The following is a 23,145-nucleotide window of genomic DNA, read 5'->3' on the forward strand; positions in this document are numbered from 1 at the left end:
CTGGAAAGAAGCCTCATGTCGAGTGATCACCGCCAACAGGTCCTGGGAACTGAGTGTTTCTGGGTCCATGATTGACTTGGTTATTCTGTCACAAGCCGTGCTAGAACTCCGGTCTCAGATGTGGAGAGCTGGGGGTAATACCCCTTAGCCACAGAGGAGGTGTAGTAGGACCCAAATGAAACACCCAAGGCAATACTCCAGGCCAGTAGATTTAATGTAAAAACAAAGGTTCTTCGCCATTCACAAATAGTCCAACAAAAGTTCTTCTCAGAAAGAGGTATGTTAACAAAACAGGAGGTAAAACAAAAATAACTCCACGAGGGGAGAAAAACAAACTAAAGATAACTTAGAAAACCTTACTTGGAAAGACACGGTGGAACAAAGCAGGAGACACATAGCCAGGACTCAATAACCAAGTGAGAAACAAGGGGAAAACACACAGCTAAAATACACAAGGGGAAACAAGGCACAGGTGACCTGGATCAAGCTAATTAGGACACACGAGGAAGAACTAAGGCAGAGGGGAACACAGATGACCTCTAGAGGCCCGGAGACAAACAGGAGGCAGGAAGCTGACAAACCAGAAGAATATTCAGCAGTAACAATTGTTGAAAATGTCTTGAATTGTTTCAAAGGCTTTTGTGCCTTAACAGTAACATTAAACAGCATCTTAGGAGGTGAAGCATTTGTTTGAAGTCAGGTTTAGAGCTATGATTTAGGAATGTGATTGGGTGTTTAGTCAGCTATTACTGAAGCATGACACTTTATATTCTCAAGAGAATAAAAAAAAGAGAGTGAATGTAGTTTTTAGTAAGTTTTTACGTTATTGGTTAAAGTTATAGCCAATACACTATTCCTTTTTTTTTTACCCACTTCATAATGTAACAATCAACGCATAATGTCATACATATTACATTATGCACAAAAGTGTTATTATGTTATGCATTCAGCATATTCATTACATTATTGGCAATTTATTACATTATCAGCATTTATTACATTACAGATGAAAAAGTTGTTATTATTAGCATCTATTAGATTATTGTAAGTTATTACATTATCAGTTGCTACACACCCTCAGAGATGTGGGGTCATAGCCAGGGTCAGCCATTATCAACGGCGACCCTGGAGCAATTAGGGTTAAGGGCCTTGCTCAAGGGCACATTGACAATGTTGGGGAAGCTACTCTGAACATATACACTAACGTTACCCTTAAGAAAAATATAGTTCACTACATCCAGACTACTTCATGAAAAATTATTATATGTAAATCTGAAATGTCATAAACTACAAATTGCAAGAACACACAGTTGTCACATGCATTAAATCAAATTAACGGAGTGATGCAGAATTCATATCCAGCAAAGGGTTAAGAAAGGGAGGAGGATGTAGGATGTCTAATAAAAACATTAGAGTGGGAGAGAGGGAGAGGGAGAGCACAACATCTATACGAATGATGCATGCCAAAAACAAGAAGGACAGTTTCAACAGCTAGCATTCTGCCTCTCTCCATCCATACAATATCTGTATTTTCTTCCTCCTCTGCTCTGAGCATTCAGCTGAGTGGTTGCACTGCCGGTCAGTCAGCTGCTCTCATCTCTGAGTGCACCGGGGATGATGGTGTAAATGAGTATAAGGCTACATGAGGACTCCGTAAGGACTGCCTGAGAGAGGGAGAGAGGTAAAGAGAAAGAGGGAGAGAAAGAGACAGCAAGAGAGGCAGTGAGGTACTCAGTGAGGACTGCCTGAGAGAGATAGAGGGAGAGAAAGAGACAGCAAGAGAGGCAGTAAGGTACTCAGTGAGGACTGCCTGAGAGAGATAGAGGGAAGAAGTGTGGGTGAAGCAATAAGAAAGGCAGAATGATGAGTGTAAACAATGGTGGGACGCTGACCGGCCAGGACACGGCACCCAACGGCACAGCAAGAGCATCCTGGGAAAGAACCAACACTCTGTCTAACCCATCCACCCCCACCAAGCATCTCAAATCGGTGAGTGTCAATGTGTCATGAGATGAGGAGAAAAATAATGAGAATCTCTCTCCCTCTCACACACACTTTCTCTATCTCTGTCTGTATTGTGAGGAGTTTGCATGCCTTGCTTTAGTGGGAAAAACTATTTAATATGCTAAGGGTACATGTTCAATGTTTGATATGTATCTGTTACCTGTCAATTAGTTCATTGAATGTAGGCTACTGTATATCCTTTCATGTGGCAATTACACTGACATTTAGAGCAAATAAGGAATCAGTTCCTTCATTTTTAAAACGTTTGTTAGATAATAGATAAGGATTTCATAATGCATTTGGGCAACTGTAGAAGAGAGTCCATCTGTTAACATGTCTGTCTGTAATGACACAAGTAGCCTACAGTCACCTGCTGCACTGAGTGATAGAAGACAGACACACTCATAACCTTATCTATGAGCCTGCCTGTGGGGGATGGGGGGGTTATTTCAAGCAGCCTAGCTGGCCAAATGATCAAATATGTCTCCATGTCCAATGGTTTGAAAGAATATATTGGTAGTAGAATTTAACTCTACATTTTGTCATAAAAGTGTACCAAAATAAAAGACAACAATTCCGTCTCTTTGAAGGGTCTGAGGGTTCAGTTGGTGGGGTCAGTTTTGCTTACCGTATGCTCGCTGTCAATGAAACAGGATGAAGTCTTTACAGACAAACACATTGTGACAACATCAAATGGGTCAACAAGGGACTGAATAATAGTTGAGTCCAGTTGTTCAGTATCGCAGACAGCACTCTGACAGGGTACCAGCAACGGCGGCGATATCTAACCTGCCAAATTTCAGAGAGGACAATGCATCGAAACGATACCGCTCCCACCACATGCAAGGGGCAGGGAGGGATCTTCTTTGTAAGTGAACTTATTTATTATCTCGAAAATCATTCAAAACTTTAGGTGACAGTAATTTAAAGAATATGTTTAACTCCACAATCTGCTTTCGGCCTTCTTGATATGAAGAAGTCTTTATTATTTTATCTCAGCGAAGTTGTCATAGGCTAGTAAATTGATTGATTATATGACAGATTATATCAGGTTACCACTTGGCTCTATCTGTCTTCAGGGCTGAGTTTTATAACAGAGACCTGTACAGAAGCTATTTGAAGCTGCAATAATGGCAATGTGCCTTATTGACTATAAAAGGCATGCTTACAAATTTGCCAGAGACAATTATTTTAGAAACTATTTAATAAAACAAGGCACAGAAATGTTAAACTGATGCAATACTAACACATCCATAAAACTGATTTTAGTGTTCAAATAAACTAAATGGAGAGAGAAAGTCAAGAACCAGTTAAAGGTGGTATTTTACTCGGGTTTGAACCACTAGAAAGGCAGTCAAAGGGTTAACAAGTGGCCGCCAATCTGGAATGTAGCTCTGCTTCATGTGTTATCAATATGGCTGGGGAATGTATGTAGTCATGTCACACTGTCACCTCAGCTCTTGTCACACAGCTCTCTCACTGTGACTGGTCTGAAACCAGTGTGGGGCGACTGACCAGCACGTTACAGTGGGACCTACCCATGAAATGAGTCTGTAATGTGCTCTTCAAATCTGCTTTGTACAGTTATGTTTACAGTAAACTAGATCTCTCCAGCCCACCACCATAGCCTTTGCCAGTGGTTGAGATACACCTACATGATATGTAAATACAGCAGGTTCTATCCTCGTAAACATGGTTGGTTCAACCACTGAGGTAAAGCATCTCCTTTGCTGTGAAATTTGATTTAATCAAAACTGAGCAAGCCAATACTGTCAAAGAGAACAAAAAAAGTATGTCCCTTCTTAGTTTATTCTCACAGCTTTCATGTTGCTTATATTAAATACCCTTTAATCAGCTGCTGTACAGTATTTCACTTTGAGACTGTCTACCACTCAGCTATAAAACAAGTAGAGCCGTGGACACCAGTAGACCTTTTGTCTCCCTCTGGCGCCACATTACCCTGTCCCTGTCTGTGGGCCACTAAACCTACGTACACTCCAACTCCATCATCACTACCAAGGAAGTCTCAGACTGTAGCAGACTGATCCACAAGGCTTCTTACCCACAATGTGACTTGTGTGTGTGTGTGTTTTGGAGTATTTTTGTGTGTTAACGTGTGTGTTGTATTGTGTGTTCAAATATGAAGCTTTGTTTCCCCTCATCCAACAGCCTAAGCCTCAGAATGCCATCACCATTGCGGTGTCATCGCGGGTCCTCTTCAACATGGATACGGAGCAGCAGATCTACCAACAGAAAGGCATGGAGGACTACCTCAAGTACCAGATAGAGCACGAGACAGAGCCCTTCGGCCCCGGTCCTGCTTTTCCTTTCGTTAAGGTCAGGGAAATGAAGGCAGACAGACAGACACACACACACACACACACACACACACACACACAGAGACATTGGTGGAGATTGGTGGTCATGTTCGTCACTGTACAGTTGAAGTCGGAAGTTTACATACACCTTAGCCAAATACATTTAAACTCAGTTTTTCACAATTCCTGACATTTAATCCTAGTAAAAATTCCCTGTCTTAGGTCAGTTAGGATCACCACTTTATTTTTAAAATGTGAAATGTCAGAATAATAGTAGAGAGAATGATTTATTTCAGCTTTTATTTCTTTCATCACATTTTACATTTTAGTCATTTAGCAGACGCGACTTACAGTTAGTGAGTGCATACATTTTTCATACTGGCCCCCCTGTGGGAAACAAACCCACAACCCTGGCGTTGCAAGCGCCATGCTCTACCAAGTGAGCTACAGGGGACCAGTGGGTCCATGACATTCCCAGTGGGTCAGAAGTTTACATACACTCAATTAGTATTTGGTAGCATTGCCTTTAAATTGTTTAACTTGGGTCAAACGTTTCGGGTAGCCTTCCACAAGCTTCCCACAATAAGTTGGGTGAATTTTGGCCCATTCCTCCTGACAGAGCTGGTGTAACTGAGTCAGGTTTGTAGGCCTCCTTGCTCGCACACCCTTTTTCAGTTCTGCCCACAAATGTTCTATAGGATTGAGGTCAGGGCTTTGTGATGGCCACTCCAATACCTTGACTTTGTTGTCCTTAAGCCATTTTGCTACAACTTTGGAAGTATGCTTGGGGTCATTGTCCATTTGGAAGACCCATTTGCGACCAAGCTTTAACTTCCTGACTGATGTCTTGAGATGTTGCTTCAATATATCCACATAATTTTCCTTCCTCATGATGTCATCTTTTTTGTGAAGTGCACCAGTCCCTCCTGCAGCAAAGCACTCCCACAACATGATGCTGCCACCCCCGTGCTTCATGGTTGGGATGGTGTTCTTCTGCTTGCAAGCACCCCCCTTTTTCCTCCAAACATAACAATGGTAATTATGGCCAAACAGTTCTATTTTTGTTTCATCAGACCAGAGGACCAAAAAGTACGATCTTTGTCCCCATGTGCAGTTGCAAACCGTAGTCTGGCTTTTTTATGGCGGTTTTGGAGAAGTGGCTTCTTCCTTGCTGAGCGGCCTTTCAGGTTATGTCGATATAGGACTCATTTTACTGTAGATACTTTTGTACCTGTTTCCTCCACCATATTCACAAGGTCCTTTGCTGTTGTTCTGGGATTGATTTGCACTTTTCGCACCAAAGTACGTTCATCTCTAGGAGACAGAACGCGTCTCCTTCCTGAGCGGTATGACGGCTGCGTGGTCCCATGGTGTTTATACTTGCGTACTATTGTTTGTACAGATGAATGTGGTACCTTCAGGCATTTGTAAATTGCTCCCAAGGATGAACCAGACTTGTGGAGGTCTACAATGTTTTTTCTGAGGTCTTGGCTGATTTCTTTTGATTTTCCCATGATGTCAAGCAAAGAGGCACTGAGTTTGAAGGTAGGCCTTGAAATACATCCACAGGTACACCTCCAATTGACTCAAATTATGTCAATTAGCCTATCAGAAGCTTCTAAAGCCATGACATCATTTTCTGTAATTTTCCAAGCTGTTTAAAGGCACAGTCAACTTATTGTATGTAAACATCTGACCCACTGGAATTGTGATACAGTGAATTATAAGTGAAATAATCTGTCTGTAAACAATTGTTGGTAAAATTACTTGTGTCATGCACAAAGTAGATGTCCTAACCGACTTGCCAAAACGATAGTTTGTTAACAAGAAATTTGCGGAGTGGTTGAAAAACTAGTTTTAATGACTCCAACCTAAGCGTATGTAAACTTCCGACTTCAACTGTATGTTGTATGATAGATTATATGTTAAGAGCTTCTGTTTGACATGACCCCAGGCTCTGGAGGCAGTGAATACTCGGCTGAGGGAGCTGTACCCTGAGAGTGAGGAGCTATTTGACGTTGTGCTCATGACTAATAACCACGCACACGTCGGCCTCCGACTCATCAACACCATCAACCACCACCGTGAGTGCCTAATCACACACACAGACACACACATAAACACATGCACACATGGGCACCACCTGGCTATTGTGCTGTGAATGAGGACACTTTTCATTCAGATTCAGTGTGATGTCCTGAGAGTGGTCTAAGTGCCCGGGGCTGGGTTTCTACTAAGCTAATATATGGAATTGTTTTAAGATGGTCATATCAAGGATCATTTAGCTATTTGATTTTGAATTTTAGGATATACTGTAAGAAAGCTCAGGAAATAATTATATATATATTTTTACCCATATTTACCCCCTTTTTTTAACACTAAAGTCCTTCCATATATACTTCCATTCAGTCCCACCTTTTGATGGTGGGGTCATATTATTATTATTAAACAGATGGATTTTATTTTGTATTATGCTAATTACATTTCAGTGCGGACATCGACTCTAGGGGGTTAAGGGCACCAGGAGAGGAGGCTGTTCTGATGCACTGATGATGACGGTGCTCTGGGTGCTCCACACAGCTGGTCCTCCCCTTTCCCACACAGTCTGTATGACCCTATGGCCCTGTGTCCCTCCTCAGAACACACACCTGCTCAAAACATCACAGAACAACTTCAGCTGTGTGGGTCCTTAAGTCCTTAAACTCAAATGTGTGTGTGTGTGTGTGTGTGTGTGTGTGAGCGAGCGAGCGAGCGAGCGAGCGAGAGAGAGAGAGAGAGAGAGAGAGAGAGAGAGAGAGAGAGAGAGAGAGAGAGAGAGAGAGAGAGAGAGAGAGAGAGAGAGAGAGAGAGAGAGAGAGAGAGAGAGGGTTGGGGAGGTTAAAGGCTAAATGTTGTTTAGTACGTTACATTCCCTTGTAAACTGTGGTTGTGTAAGCGTGTCATAATGCTTTAATAAAAGGACTTATAGATTACTATGAAATTAGGAAATAACTAGACACAGCTCTGGCCGCTGGTTGGACTAGGATGGTGTTGGGGCGATCTCTCTCACGCTCGACACTCCACACGTCCTTTGGGATGAGGGGAGTTGGGAGATTTGGTTCTGGGCCCTGGGGGTGTGGGGGTTTGGGTAATGAGGGGTTCAGTCCTACCCTCACTAAAATAGCCTGACCAAGTGGAAACATCTGTCCTGACTGAAACACTTTCTCAGGCTCTTTCCTTCCAGCTCACCCCTCAATCCACTATTTTCTCTCTTTACTCCTCTCTGGGCATTTTTCTCTCTTTGCATCTTTGGATCTCCCAAGCCATTGGTAACTGTTATCTAATCCCCTGAATTACAGTCAGGAATCAGTACATTGACTCTATGTCCTTCTCTCTTTCCTCTGCAGGGCTGTTCATTGAGCGTTTCTGTATGACGGGTGGGAACAGTCCCATTGGGTACCTGAAGGCTTACCACACTAACCTGTACTTGTCCGCTGACCCCATGAAGGTCCGAGAGGCCCTGGAGGAGGGTAAGTGGGGAGAGCCAGATCTGGCGCCAGGATAAAGTGACTAAGGGGGCTGTTGAAATCACAGAGGGGGCTACATTTTTTGGAGTTCTTGCATTGGAATTATATTGAATTCTGCTTATATAATCACGCTATACCATAATAAACAAAAAGTTCAAATGCTGAGACTCCGAGATCACTGAGTGCTTTTGAAATCTGTAGCCTATCTCTGCTGCACTGTATCAGCAAAATGGACAGCCCCCTACAGCAGATGGGCAATTACCGTATTATAAACAGCCTATGTAAATGCAACGTACACACAGCTGTCTTACCAAAATAATGCAGACTAAATGCTCAAAGTAGTAGCCTAGTTATTCATGCATGCAAACAAAAATGCTGAATAGCAGTTTGGCTTAGAATATTGACACAATATGTGAACGAATGTGAACAGAACAAAACAGTGGTAGTAGTAGGCCTAGTAAACAAAATATTCCATCGATAAAGGCATGAAACAATCCATATTTAGGCTAGTTACATTAACAGTAAACAAAAGCGAATGGAGATCCAAACAGCCTACAGCCTACTACAGTGAGATGCAGCCATGCACAGCTGTCTTGCCAAATAAATAGGCCTATACAGGCCCACTTCAAACATGGAAAATCATGCCACTCCCCTCATGAGTTCAGCAACACGTTGGGATATGGCACAATACACTTCTGTGAATCAAATTCGACTCACGTAATCAATTAAGCAATACCAGCCTACATAAACACATTTCCAATAAGTACAGTTCCATTTACAGCAATGAAAACCAACAGGCTACCAAGAAAACCATAATAGAATAATGCGTATCTATTTCTATGATGAAAAAATACTGATATGTAGCGTCATTTGGGTTCTTGCATTGGAATTATATTCAAAAAATGCTTTTCACCAAGAAGTGACAGGTTCAATGGCACGAAATCTTGCTGCGCTCTATCAGCTCCATGGACAGCACCCTATACAAAGGAAGATTTTGATAAAAACCAACCAGCTAGATTGTTTCAATCTTACCTTTTCAAAAGAGTTGCAGCTTCCTTGATGCTCTGTGAAATTTCCTGAGTAATCGATCATTCCATTCTCCCCGAAATCTTCTTGTAAGATCCCCCTCAAAATGCCAGTTGGATTAGTTCAGCTTTCTTCAGGTGTTGCATGCTTCTAATGTGCTGACTGAACATGTTTGTCAAAGTGGAAAATTTGTTCTCGTATGTTGCTGTGGATGCCACAAAAGGAACTCAATAATGTCCACAATCGCAGACAAATACAGTACCAGTCAAAAGTTTGGACACACCTACTCATTCAAGGGTTTTTCTTTATATTTACTATTTTCTACATTGTTGAATAATAGTGAAGACATCAAAACTATGAAATAACACATGTGGAATCATGTAGTAACCAAAAAAGTGTTAAACAAATCAAAATATGTTTTATATTTGACATTCTTCAAAGTAGCCACCCTTTGCCTTGATGACAGCTTTGCACAGTCTTGGCATTCTCTCAACCAGCTTCATGAGGAATGCTTTTCCAACAGTCTTGAAGGAGTTCCCACATATGCTGAGCACTTGTTGGCTGCTTTTCCTTCACTCTGTGGTCCAACTCATCCCAAACCATCTTAATTGGGTTGTGGTCGGTGATTGTGTTAGCCAGGTCATCTGATGCAGCACTCCATCACTCTCCTTCTTGGTCAAATAGCCTTTACACAGCCTGGAGGTGTGTTTTGGATCATTGTCCTGTTGAAAAATAAATTATAGTCCCACTAAGCACAAACCAGATGGGATGGCATATCGCTGCAGAATGCTGTGGTAGCCATGCTGGTTAAGTGTGCCTTGAATTCTAAATAAATCACAGACAGTGTCACAAGCAAAGCACCCCCACACCATCACACCTCCTCCATGCTTCATGGTGGGAACCACACATGTGGAGATCATCCGTTCACCTACTCTGCGTCTCACAAAGACTCATCCGTCCAGGAATGGCTAAAGGATTGCAATATTTACCTGGAGCTAACCTTGCAGATAGCATTACTGGGTGATCTGAAAAGTCATAGTCAATCAATCAATAATATAATAATACTTTTAGCAAAAATGTTTATTTTTAATTCACAATCTGTAGAAGCAATGAGAATAGAAAGGTTCAGAACTTTTGTAAAACATCACAGTACGGTTGAAATATATATGGCAAATAGAAATCCTATATGGATGGTGTTAAGAGATAGATGGGAGGTATTGAATAGAGTTGAAGGATGGGACTAATAACAAATAACAACAAATAATAACAAAGATAGCTAATAATGTAAGCATACTGTGTCCATAATAAGTATATAGGTTGTATGTTGGGAGCTTTTGGGAAAGAGCACAGTTAGAAAGATATGGCATATAGAAGCAAACCAGATGGACATCATGAAAATGATCGGAGAGGTTGAGAGTAGAAGAATATATATATATATAATATAATTATTGTAAAATTAACTCTGTCCATAAGGTGTAGATAGTAAGTATAGACCGGAAGTAGAGGCCTGGACATTGTTGTTCACTAATTTACTCCAAGTAGGGAAAGGATGGTGGGGTTGAAAAGTAATAAAGGGGAGTATATATATATTTTAAAAAAACATAATAATAATAATAATAATATGCCATTTAGCAGATGCTTTTATCCAAAGCGACTTACAGTCATGCATGGGGGATTGGAAGTGATGCAGACAATTACATTGATAGAAGATACAATCTATCTGCAATATTAAGCTGATCCATTCCCCCCCCCAATTAAAAAAATAAATAATAATAATAATAATAATAATAAATACAATTATTTTAAAAAATAAAATGAAAAAAATATAAATAAAGAAAATAAAATTACAAAATGAATAAAAATATTGAAAAAAACAAATAAAAAGACTCATCAGACCAAAGGACAGATTTCCACCGGTCTAATGTCCATTGCTCGTGTTTCTTGGCCCAAGCAAGTCTCTTCTTCTAATTGGTGTCCTTTAGTAGTGGTTTCTTTGCAGGAATTCGACCATGAAGGCCTGATTCACACAATCTCATCTGAACAGTTGATGTTGAGATGTGTCTGTTACTTGAACTCTGTGAAGCATTTATTTGGGCTGCAATCTGAGGTGCAGTTAACTCTAATTAATGTATTGTCTGCAGCAGAGGTAACTCTGGGTCTTCCTTTCCTGTGGCGGTCCTCATGAGAGCCAGTTTCATCATAGTGCTTGATGGTTTTTGCGACTGCACTTTAAGAAACTTTCAAAGTTCTTGAAATTTTCCGGATTGACTGACCTTCATGCCTTAAAGTAATGATGGACTGTCGTTTCTCTTTGCTTATCTAAGCTGTTCTTGCCATAATATGGACTTGGTCTTTTACCAAATAGGGCTATCTTCTGTATACCATCCCTACCTTGTCACAACACAACTGACTGGCTCAAACGCATTATGAAGGAAAGAAATTCCACAAATTAACTTTTAACAAGGCACACCTGTTAATTGAAATGCATTCCAGGTGACTACCTCATGAAGCTGGTTGAGAGAATGCCAAGAGTGTACAAAGCTGTCATCAAGGCAAAAGGTGGCTACTTTGAAGAATCTCAAATATAAAATATATTTTGATTTGTTTAACACTTTTTTGGTTACTACATGATTCCATATGTGTTATTTCATAGTTTTGATGTCATCACTATTATTCTACAATGTAGGAAATAGTAAAAATAAATAAAAACCCTGTAATGAGTAGGTGTGTCCAAACTTTTGACTGGTACTGTACATGCGATTTCTTGCCAGCTGCCCATCATTAACAAGTGTTGACACCGATGTTCCCATATCACTTCGAACTAGTTTGTTTTTGGTGCCATTATGACGACGCTTGTGGAAGGGTGGGTATGCTCTGCACACAGAGCTAGCTGGAGCTCGGGAGCATCATCACTGTTGGGCTTGGCGGTGGCCTCTGTGGTTTGATGCTGCTGCTGCTCATGGCTCTCCTTCTCCTTTGTTTGGATACTATTGGCGATGCCAATTTCTGATATCCATCGTGGCAGATTAGCTGGTTTGAGCTAGCTAAATCGGCTAAGGCTAATAACACTAACGCTTTTTACAGCTATAGCTAAGAGTGAAGCAACTTCAATGGTAAACTTGAACCCGCCCTTTTAAATAAAAATCAAATACTACAGGCGGAGGCATATCATTATTCACTTAGCCTACCAGAGATGAGAAGTGTTTTTTTCCTGCTTTTTATGGAAACCCAAAGGAGTCATACCTAACCGCCCAGTGGCTTTCCATAGCCCCCCTGCTGCAACCGGGTCTCAGAGCATTTAGTATTATTCTGTACGTAAATCCGAAATACTCCTTAGTAATATGTTACGTTTCATATGGTATATATTAATTAGAGAATGTCCATTATCAATGTTGGTATAATATGTAACGAATTACAATTCGTATGATATGTTCCGAATTTGCAAAACATATAATTTGTTACGAATTTGTAAAACGTACAATATGTTTTTACCTTAACACTGCAATATGTAACTTTTTGGGATAAATTCAAATAGATCCGTCAGTCTCATTGAAAGCAAGTCTAAGAAGTGGTATATATGTTCTATGTGCACTATTTCTATGCTTCCCGTTCTTAAGTTTAGTTTCTGCATCTTTTACTTTTGATTTTGTACACCAGCTTCAAACATCTGAAAATGCTATTTTTGATTATGGAAAATATATTTCACAGTGATTTAGATGGTACAATGATTCTCTGCACAAAGACTGCTTGTTTTGTCACATAAACTGAAATTAGGCAAAATAATTCTAATTTTAGCAACCAGGAAATGGTGGAGCGATTTCTGCATATTGCACCTTTAAGCAACCTTACCAAACATAACATATCATACTAATTTGAGTGTCCCGGATTTACTTTTACGATATTACGTATAGTCTATGAGACCAGGCTGCCTACCCACAGCAGCACAGTGCAGCAGATATACAGATATTTTGGCGCCAACCTGCCACTCAATCATTGTAACTTTTTTGCTATTTTTATACAGGGACATGAGGGGGCTGAAGTTTGAACTAAAGGAGCTAAGCCCCCTTTAGCGCCCTCGTGGCTCAGGGTCCAGCAAGAACATAGTCTTCTTAGTTACAGACACTGTTGACTGTGACATATCAGTCTTATCAATGGACACTTTGATCTGTCTCGTAACATTGTTATGTAGTTGTTTAATACAGTGAAATAAGCTTACCTTGAACAAGTGACGCTGAGTAATCTCTCTCTCTCTCTCTCTCTCTCTCTCTCTCTCTCTCTCTCTCTCTCTCTCTCTCTCTCTCTCTCTCTCTCTCTCTCTCTCTCTCTCTCTCTCTCAGGGATTGCGGCAGCCACCATGTTTAACCCACCAGAGAAGAGAACAGAAGTTTCAGAGACTCAGCTACGGGTGGCCTTCGATGGGGACGCAGTGCTCTTCTCTGACGAGTCAGAGCGCATCTTTAAGGCCCATGGACTGGACAAGTTCTTTGAGCATGAGAAGGAACACGAGAACACGCTTCTTGACCATGTATGTTCAGTACAAGTTAAATTCCGTAACACATTAAAACACAAATGGATATGCAGCTAAATCTAAATAGTTTGTAAATTGACAAATCAATATCCCTCTGTACGTCATATGGATGGTGAAATGTAGTGTGAGCAGAAGTGGTTTCATGTCTCTGTAGATTTACTGTAGATTTTGTGACATGTTCAGTGTTAGGGCCCATCGTGGAGCAACTCACTCTCTATCCTTTCCTCTCAGGGGCCACTGAAAGGGTTCCTGGAGTCACTGGGCAAGCTGCAGAAAAAGTTTTGCGCCAAGGGCCAGCGTATGGACTGCCCCATCCGCACCTACCTGGTGACGGCACGCAGCGCAGCCAGCTCAGGCACCCGGGCCCTGAAGACACTGCGATCCTGGGGCCTGGACACCGACGAGGCCCTCTTCCTTGCTGGGGCCCCTAAGGGGCCTATGCTGGAGAAGATCCGGCCTCACATATTCTTTGACGATCAGATGTTCCATGTGGAGGGGGCTGCGGAGCTGGGGACTGTGGCGGCTCATGTGCCCTATGGTGTGGCTCAGAAACGGCCCCAGAAGAAGCCTGCTAAGGAGAATGCTAAGACTCTAGCGCTGCCACCAAGTAGTCTGTAGCGCGCCCTCTTCCCTATCCCTGTGACAGCGAGGGACAATAAAACAGCATTGTGGATTTGAACGAGACAGTGGTACTGTCAGTCCTTTTCAGTCCCCTCTTAGTTGTCTGGGTAGTGAAGCCCATTGTACATGACAATGGGAGGGGCATAGAGTGAGAGCATGCCTTTTTCACCCGTGCAATGTGATCAAAGATTCCTCACAAGAGGAAGCACCAGTATACCTAAAACAAAAGCTTCAAATATCTTCATGCTTGCAGTAATGTTAGTACACTATCCTATCTGTATCATAGCATTAAAGGTCCAATAACTAACATCTTCATCTAAAAATCGACTTAAATACAGTATCTCACAAAAGTGAGTACACCCCTCACATTTTTGTAAATGTTTGAGTATATATTTTCATGTGACAACACTGAAGAAATGGCACTTTGCTACAATGCAAAGTAGTGAGTGTACAGCTTGTATAACAGTGTAAATTTGCTGTCCCCTCAAAATAACACAACACACAGCCATTCATGTCTAAAACGCTGGCAACAAAAGTGAGTACACCCCTAAGTGAAAATGTCCAAATTGTGCCCAATTAGCCATTTTCCCTCCCCGGTGTCATGTGACTCGTTAGTGTTACAAGGTCTCAGGTGTGAAGATAAACTTATTTGGTTCAGATGGTGTCAAGCGTGTGTGGCGGAAACCAGGTGAAGAGTACAAAGACAAGTGTGTCTTGCCTACAGTCAAGCATGGTGGTGGGAGTGTCATGGTCTGAGGCTGCATGAGTGTTGCCGGCACTGGGGAGCTACAGTTCATTGAGGGAACCATGAATGCCAACATGTACTGTGACATACTGAAGCAGAGCATGATCCCCTCCCTTCGGAGACTGGGTCGCAGGGCAGTATTCCAACATGATAACGACCCCAAACACACCTCCAAGACGACCACTGCCTTGCTAAAGAAGCTGAGGGTAAAGGTGATGGACTGGCCAAGCATGTCTCCAGACCTAAACCCTATTGAGCATCTGTGGGGCATCCTCAAATGGAAGGTGGAGGAGAGCAAGGTCTCTAACATCCTCCAGCTCCGTGATGTCGTCATGGAGGAGTGGAAGAGGACTCCAGTGGCAACCTGTGATGCTCTGGTGAACTCCATGCCCAAGAGGGTTAAGGCAGTGCTGGAAAATGATAGTGGCCACACAAAATATTGGCACTTTGGGCCCAATTTGGACATTTTCACTTAGGGGTGTACTCACTTTTGTTGCCAGCGGTTTAGACATTAATGGCTGTGTGTTGTGTTATTTTGAGGGGACAGCAAATGTACACTGTTATACAAGCTGTACACTCACTACTTTACATTGTAGCAAAGTGTAATTTCTTCAGTGTTGTCACATGAAAAGATATACTCAAATATTTACAAAAATGTGAGGGGTGTACTCACTTTTGTGAGATACTGTATATGCTACACAATATTTATAGAGTTTACAAATCTGTGACTTGTAGCAACAACATTAGATGTTATTCACACCTTCAAGTTAGATGAAACTCCAGAACCAAAACCTTTAAAAATGTTATAAATGTACAGTAGGCTATACCTGTATCATTTCAGCATATCACATTTATCTCAGATTGAAAACTTGTTTACTGAATATGTATTGTATATTATTGACGTCATTGTTTGCTCTAGTCTTTTGTTTCTAATTTAGATACCTTTTATGAACTGCATTTGGTGTACATTTGCATGGTCCTCATGCAAGTTACTGTATGTGCTGTAATGAGATGTCAACCTAAAGTGCTAATGGACAATCTCCTCTCTCCTTATCAACATGGACGCTGATCCATTCCGTAAAGACTTGGCTTCTTTGAGGAGATATTGGCATAATGTGTGTTAAGTTAATTATATGGCTTTTATGTTTCTGTCTATTGCCAATTTGCCTTTCAAAAATCCCATAGCCTGCACTGATTACCAATTGCACACGCACCCCAACTGATAATTGTCTTGTTAATCATTTTGGTGTTATCATTGCATGTTTTGTTTCACTCTGGCAGTCTGACTCAGGTGCACGTCATTTTACCTAATTAAGGAGAACATTTTTACCTGTGAAGTTGGTTGTCAAATGCCATATAAACTCCACAGAAGAAGAAGAAGAAGAAGAAGTGGAGGAGGAGGAGGAGGAGGAGGAGAAGTGCTGCTCTTACATGATTGCTTGCTAAAATGGATGATGAGGAGGAGACCTGGCTGACAACTGTGGCATGTTTTGGGAGCATGGAGAGGCCAAAGATAGCCAGACTAGTAAATTGAGCTAAGGAAAAAGAAGGTGGGTATTGGAGAAAGGCCAGCAGTGCGTGTTCTGCAAGCAGTACAGCGGATGAACGCGCGGCATGAGCGTGCTGAGCGGATAGACGTGGTTATGGACATCGAAGGAGAAGAGCCGAGTGCAGTGGGAAGATGTGTGTTGAAGAAGAATGGCGCCAAGTACAAATTGTATTCTGCTGTCTCTGATGGCTAAGAAATTGAACCTGACGAGAGTGAGTATGAATTACCTGTGGTGGCATGTGTGGTGAAGACCAAGTCCAAGCCTCACTCCGATGGTCATGCAAAGGATGATTCAGGCCCAGTGGGAGTGGAATGTTTGGAGAAAGTGGATCCCTGCCTTTTGCCTGAACCATATGTAGTCTCAGGCTGGGTAAAAAATAAGTTGGGTACTGTTAAATGGGTGAAGGTAGCTCGAATGATTTTCTGTGTTTCTCTCGTCCAGAGGTAGTGGGCGCTTCACGTCACGTGCCTAGGGATAAGACCTGTGACTTGCTTTGCTCTCCGGAGCTGGGAGTGATTACTTGGGTGGCGTTAAGTGTTGAGGTGGAGCAACTGAATTGGAAGATTCCCTGTGTCTGACGCCCGCCGTTTTGTGCGACGCGGACCCGGTGACGAGCGTGGTAAAACTGAGAAGACACTGTTTGTCCTTTTGACTTTCGAAGCAGAGGCTTTACCTGATAACGTCATGTTAGGATATGTCAGTTATCCTGTGAGAGCTTTTGTGCCGAACCCAGAAAGGTGTTTCAGATGCCAAGCTTATTTGTATTTGTATTTATTAAGGATCCCTGTTAGCTGCTGCCAAGGCAGCAGCTACTCTTCCTGGGGTCCAGCAACATTAAGGCAGTTATATACAATTAAAAATATTCCATGACATTACATTTCATAACACTTTTCACAACACATTAAGTGTGTTCCCTCAGGCCACTACTTTACTATCACATATCTACAATACAAAATCCATATTTACGTGTGTGTAGAGTGCATTTCTTATCATGTGTATGCGTGTCTGTGTCTGTGTGTGTGTCTCTTCACAGTCTCCGCTGTTTCATAAGGTGTATTTTGATCTGTTTTTAAAATCTGATTCTACTGCTTGCATCAGTTACCTGATGTCGAATAGAGTTCCATGTACCCATGGCTCTATGTAGTACTGTGCACCCCCATAGTCTGTTCTTGACTTGGGGATTGTGAAGAGACCTTTGGTGGCATGTCTTGTGGGGTATGCATGGGTGTCCGATCTGTGTTCTAGTAGTTTCAACAGACACCTCGGTGCATTCAGCATGTCAACAATTCTTACAAAAAAAGGTAGTGATGAAGTCAATCTCTCCTCCACTTTGAGCCATGAGAGATTTACATACATATTATTAATGTTAGCTCTCCGTGTACATTTAAGGGCCAGCCATGCTGCCCTGTTCTGAGCCAATTGTAATTTTCCGAGGTCCCTCTTTGTGGCACCTGACCACACGACGGAACAGTAGTCCAGGTGCGACAGAACTAGGGCCTGTAGGACCTGCCTTGTTGATAGTGTTGTTAAAAAGGTAGAGCAACGCTTTATTATGGACAGACTTCTCCCCATCTTAGCTACTGTTGTATCAACATGTTTTGACCATGACAGTTTAAAATCCAGGGTTACTCCAAGCAGTTTAGTCAACTGAACTTGCTCAATTTCCACATAATTTATTACAAGATTTTGTTGTGGTTTAGTGAATGATTTGTCCCAAATACAATGCTTTTAGTTTTTGAAATATTTAGGACTAACTTATTCCTTGCCACCCATTCTGAAACTAACTGCAGCTCTTTGTTAAGTGTTGCAGTGATTTCACTCGCTGTAATAGCTGACGTGTATAGTGTTGAGTCATCCGCATAGACACACTGGTTTTACTCAAAGCCAGTGGCATGTCATTAGTAAAGATTTTAAAAAGTAAGGGGCCTAGACAGCTTCCCTGGGCAATTCCTGATTCTACCTGGATTATGGTGGAGAGGCTTCCATTAAAGAACACCCTCTGCTCTGTTAAAACAAGTGTAACACCCTTGCTAAAACCAAGTATAGAGTTTTTTTGTTATAATTCATTGGTAGTTTAAGTTTCCCACGTATCTTGTTAAAGTTTTGACCAATGAGGTAGCTTGTTAGCTTGTTAAGTTGTGGCCAATGGGAGAGTGGACTGGTTGCTGGGAAAGAAAGGAGAGGGAAAGGTTGAAAGAAGAGAGAGGAGAGATGTTAGTGGTGTTGGTGAAGGGAAACGACTAAAGGAAACAATAAAGAGAGTTTTGAAGGGAAATTATGATTTTATTTCTATAACAGAGTGTTATTATTTTGTTAAGAAAGACCTAGTGGAGACTGAAGCTGCCTTCGCATTGTGGAGACATTCGACATCCTAGAGGTTAGCCTAGCGTTGTGCGAAACTGGGAGAGAATTGCTTGTGACGATCAACGAGTTCAGGTTTCCACGGGATGTCTGTTGCTGCTACGGAGTACTGGCTGCATTGATAGCTGTGTTTGCTGTGGATCTTATGAGGACACCTGCACGGAACTGCTATACTTTGCTGAGGCATTATCTACGAGTAGTGAGTAACTACAAATATGGGGTGGACTCAGTGTTGCCAACTTAGCAACTTTATCGCTATATTTAGCGAGTATTCAGACCCCTCTAGCGACACATTTTCAAAAAAGCGACTAGCGACAAATCTAGCGACTTTTTCTGGTGTTATTGGAGACTTTTGTAGACTCTGACGTGAAAGCACGTATCGTTCTTACTCTTCTCAACGAGCAGCCGGTGCTGCCGTGGGCCCCGTCCCAAAGCACTCACAGGCGGCCCAGTCCTCGCGCAGCAGTCCCTCCCAGCTGCAGTCAGAGCAGGAGATGTTCACCCCTCCGCGTCCAGACTGCAAATAAATCACGCATGCGGGAAGCCACCGCTGGCTGATCCCGCCCTGGCTTACATTCAGTGTGTAGAGGTCTGTAATTTTTATCATAGGTACACTTCAACTGTGAGAGACGGAATCTAAAACAAAAATCCAGAAAATCACATTGTATGATTTTTAAGTAATTGATTTAAATTTTATTGCATGACATAAGTATTTGATACATCAGAAAAGCAGAACTTAATATTTGGTACAGAAACCTTTGTTTGCAATTACAGAGATCATACGTTTCCTGTAGGTCTTGACCAGGTTTGCACACACTGCAGCAGGGATTTTGGCCCACTCCTCCATACAGACCTTCTCCAGGTCCTTCAGGTTTCGGGGCTGTTGCTGGGCAATACGGACTTTCAGCTCCCTCCAAAGATGTTCTATTGGGTTCAGGTCTGGAGACTGGCTAGGCCAATCCAGGACCTTGAGATGCTTCTTACGGAGCCACTCCTTAGTTGCCCTGGCTGTGTGTTTCGGGTCATTGTCATGCTGGAAGACCCAGCCACGACCCATCTTCAATGCTCTTACGGAGGGAAGGTGGTTGTTGGCCAAGATCTCGCGATACATGGCCCCATCCATCCTCCCCTCAATACGGTGCAGTCGTCCTGTCCCCTTTGCAGAAAAGTTTCCCCAAAGAATGATGTTTCCACCTCCATGTTTCACGGTTGGGATGGTGTTCTTGGGGTTGTACTCATCCTTCTTCTTCCTCCAAACACGGAGAGTGGAGTTTAGACCAAAAAGCTATATTTTTGTCTCATCAGACCACATGACCTTCTCCCATTCCTCCTCTGGATCATCCAGATAGTCATTGGCAAACTTCAGACGGGCCTGGACATGCGCTGGCTTGAGCAGGGGGACCTTGCGTGCGCTGCAGGATTTTAATCCATGACGGCGTAGTGTGTTACTAATGGTTTTCTTTGAGACTGTGGTCCCAGCTCTCTTCAGGTCTTTGACCAGGTCCTGCCGTGTAGTTCTGGGCTGATCCCTCACCTTCCTCATGATCAGTGATGCCCCACGAGGTGAGATCTTGCATGGAGCCCCAGACTGAGGGTGATTGACCGTCATCTTGAACTTCTTCCATTTTCTAATAATTGCGCCAACAGTTGCGCCAACAGTTGTTGCCAGTTCTCACCAAGCTGCTTGCCTATTGTCCTGTAACCCATCCCAGCCTGATGTCCTTACACAGCTCTATGGTCTTGGCCATTGTGGAGAGGTTGGAGTCTGTTTGATTGAGTGTGTGGACAGGTGTCTTTTATACAGATAACGAGTTCAAACAGGTGCAGTTAATACAGGTAATGAGTGGAGATCAGGAGTGCTTCTTAAAGAAAAACTAACAGGTCTGTGAGAGCCGGAATTCTTACTGGTTGGTAGGTGATCAAATACTAATGTCATTTAATAAAATGCAAATTAATTACTTAAAAATCATACAATGTGATTTTCTGGATTTTTGTTTTAGATTCCGTCTCTCACAGTTTAAGTGTACCTATGATAAAAAGTACAGACCTCTACATGCTTTGTAAGTAGGAAAACCTGCAAAATCGGCAGTGTATCAAATACTTGTTCTCCCCACTGTAGATCTTGAACCTCATGTCTGTTGTATTGGTGGAGTCATTTACTGTTTCAGTTTCATTTAATGCATGGGAAAGCATATCCTTATAATAATAACCAAGTCTATAATCATTTTATCTGAAGTAAATACAGTGGGGAAAAAAAGTATTTAGTCAGCCACCAATTGTGCAAGTTCTCCCACTTAAAAAGATGAGAGAGGCCTGTAATTTTCATCATAGGTACACGTCAACTATGACAGACAAAATGAGAAAAATAAATCCAGAAAATCCCATTGTAGGATTTTTTATGAATTTATTTGCAAATTATGGTGGAAAATAAGTATTTGGTCAATAACAAAAGTTTTGTCAATGCTTTGTTATATACCCTTTGTTGGCAATGACACAGGTCAAACGTTTTCTGTAAGTCTTCACAAGGTTTTCACACACTGTTGCTGGTATTTTGTCCCATTCCTCCATGCAGATCTCCTCTAGAGCAGTGATGTTTTGGGGCTGTCGCTGGGCAACACAGACTTTCAACTCCCTCCAAAGATTTTCTATGGGGTTGAGATCTGGAGACTGGCTAGGCCACTCCAGGACCTGAAATGCTTCTTACGAAGCCACTCCTTCGTTGCCCGGGCGGTGTGTTTGGGATCATTGTCATGCTGAAAGACCCAGCCACGTTTCATCTTCAATGCCCTTGCTGATGGAAGGAGGTTTTCACTCAAAATCTCACGATACATGGCCCCATTCATTCTTTCCTTTACACGGATCAGTCGTCCTGGTCCCTTTGCAGAGAAACAGCCCCAAAGCATGATGTTTCCACCCCCATGCTTCACAGTAGGTATGGTGTTCTTTGGATGCAACTCAGCATTCTTTGTCCTCCAAACACGACTGAGTTGAGTTTTTACCAAAAAGTTATATTTTGGTTTCATCTGTCCATATGACATTCTCCCAATCCTCTTCTGGATCATCCAAATGCACTCTAGCAAACTTCAGACGGGCCTGGACATGTACTGGCTTAAGCAGGGGGACACGTCTTGCACTGCAGGATTTGAGTCCCTGGCGGCGTAGTGTGTTACTGATGGTAGGCTTTGTTACTTTGGTCCCAGCTCTCTGCAGGTCATTCACTAGGTCCCCCTGTGTGGTTCTGGGATTTTTGCTCACCGTTCTTGTGATCATTTTGACCCACGGGGTGAGATCTTCGTGGAGCCCCAGATCGAGGGAGATTATCAGTGGTCTTGTATGTCTTCCATTTCCTAATAATTGCTCCCACAGTTGATTTCTTCAAACCAAGCTTCTTACCTATTGCATATTCAGTCTTCCCAGCCTGGTGCAGGTCTACAATTTTGTTTCTGGTGTCCTTTGACAGCTCTTTGGTCTTGGCCATAGTGGAGTTTGGAGTGTGACTGTTTGAGGTTGTGGACAGGTGTCTTTTATACTGATAACAAGTTCAAACAGGTGCCATTAATACAGGTAACGAGTGGAGGACAGAGGAGCCTCTTAAAGAAGAAGTTACAGGTCTGTGAGAGCCAGAATTCTTGCTTGTTTCTAGGTGACCAAATACTTATTTTCCACCATAATTTGCAAATAAATTCATAAAAAATCCTACAATGTGATTTTCAGGAAAATTCTTTCTCAATTTGTCTGTCATAGTTGACGTGTACCTATGATGAAAATTACAGGCCTCTCTCATCTTTTTAAGTGGGAGAACTTGCACAATTGGTGGCTGACTAAATACTTTTTTTCCCCACTGTACCCTAATTGTCATTCACCCTAGCGAGTTTACAATAGGGATTCTTATTGGAGATGTCCTTCTCACCTAATATCCCATGCTGTTCAGATATTCTAAGTAAGGTAATATCGTGAGAGTCAAATTCGAGCCTGGTGAGAGGGTTAAACAGGTAACTCTATATCCACAATATAGCAGAGGGTGTAAAGCCATAACCCATGTTTTTCCATAAGCAGACTATGATCGATAATGTCAAAAGCCGCAGTGAAGTCTAACAAAACAGCTCTCACATTCTTTTTTTCATCAATTTCTCTCAGCCAATCATCAGTAATTTGTGTTAGTGCCGTGCTTGTTGAATGTCCTTCCCTAGAAGCGTGCTGAAAATCTGTTGTCAATTTGTTTACTGTAAAATAGCATTTTATCTGGTCAAGCACCATTTTTTCCCAAAAAGTTTACTAAGGGTTGGTAACAGGCTGATTGGTCGGCTATTTGAGACAGTAAAGGGGGCTTTACTATTCTTGGGTAGTGGAATAACTTTTGCTTCCCTCCAGGCTTGAGGGCACACACTTGTAGTAGTCTTAGATTGAAGATATGGCAAATAGGAGTGGAAATATCGTCTGCTATTATCCTCAGTAATTTTCCATCCAAGTTGTCAAACCTCGGTGG

General features: G+C 42.1%; 1 protein-coding gene across 1 annotated transcript; it reads left to right on the top strand.

Moving 5' to 3' along the window:
* The first annotated feature begins 1,436 nt into the window (after positions 1 to 1,436).
* On the top strand, positions 1,437 to 14,360 carry LOC121544987 (cytosolic 5'-nucleotidase 1A-like). Its single transcript, XM_041855286.2, has 6 exons — positions 1,437 to 1,989; positions 4,174 to 4,341; positions 6,277 to 6,406; positions 7,709 to 7,831; positions 13,192 to 13,379; positions 13,614 to 14,360. The coding sequence occupies exons 1-6, from the start codon at positions 1,861 to 1,863 to the stop codon at positions 13,998 to 14,000; spliced, it is 1,125 nt and encodes a 374-aa protein (XP_041711220.2). The 5' UTR covers positions 1,437 to 1,860; the 3' UTR covers positions 14,001 to 14,360.
* The last annotated feature ends 8,785 nt before the right edge of the window (positions 14,361 to 23,145 follow it).

This window comes from Coregonus clupeaformis, chromosome 29 (genome assembly GCF_020615455.1).
Source record: "Coregonus clupeaformis isolate EN_2021a chromosome 29, ASM2061545v1, whole genome shotgun sequence".
Classification (NCBI taxonomy): Eukaryota; Metazoa; Chordata; class Actinopteri; order Salmoniformes; family Salmonidae; genus Coregonus; species Coregonus clupeaformis.

Excerpts from the sequence above, each read along its gene's own strand:
- LOC121544987 (XM_041855286.2), top strand. The coding sequence starts at position 1,861 with ATGATGAGTGTAAACAATGGTGGGACGCTGACCGGCCAGGACACGGCA. Across the intron at positions 4,342-6,276 it reads CTGCTTTTCCTTTCGTTAAG|GCTCTGGAGGCAGTGAATAC; the intron begins GTCAGGGAAATG and ends ACATGACCCCAG. Across the intron at positions 7,832-13,191 it reads CCGAGAGGCCCTGGAGGAGG|GGATTGCGGCAGCCACCATG; the intron begins GTAAGTGGGGAG and ends TCTCTCTCTCAG.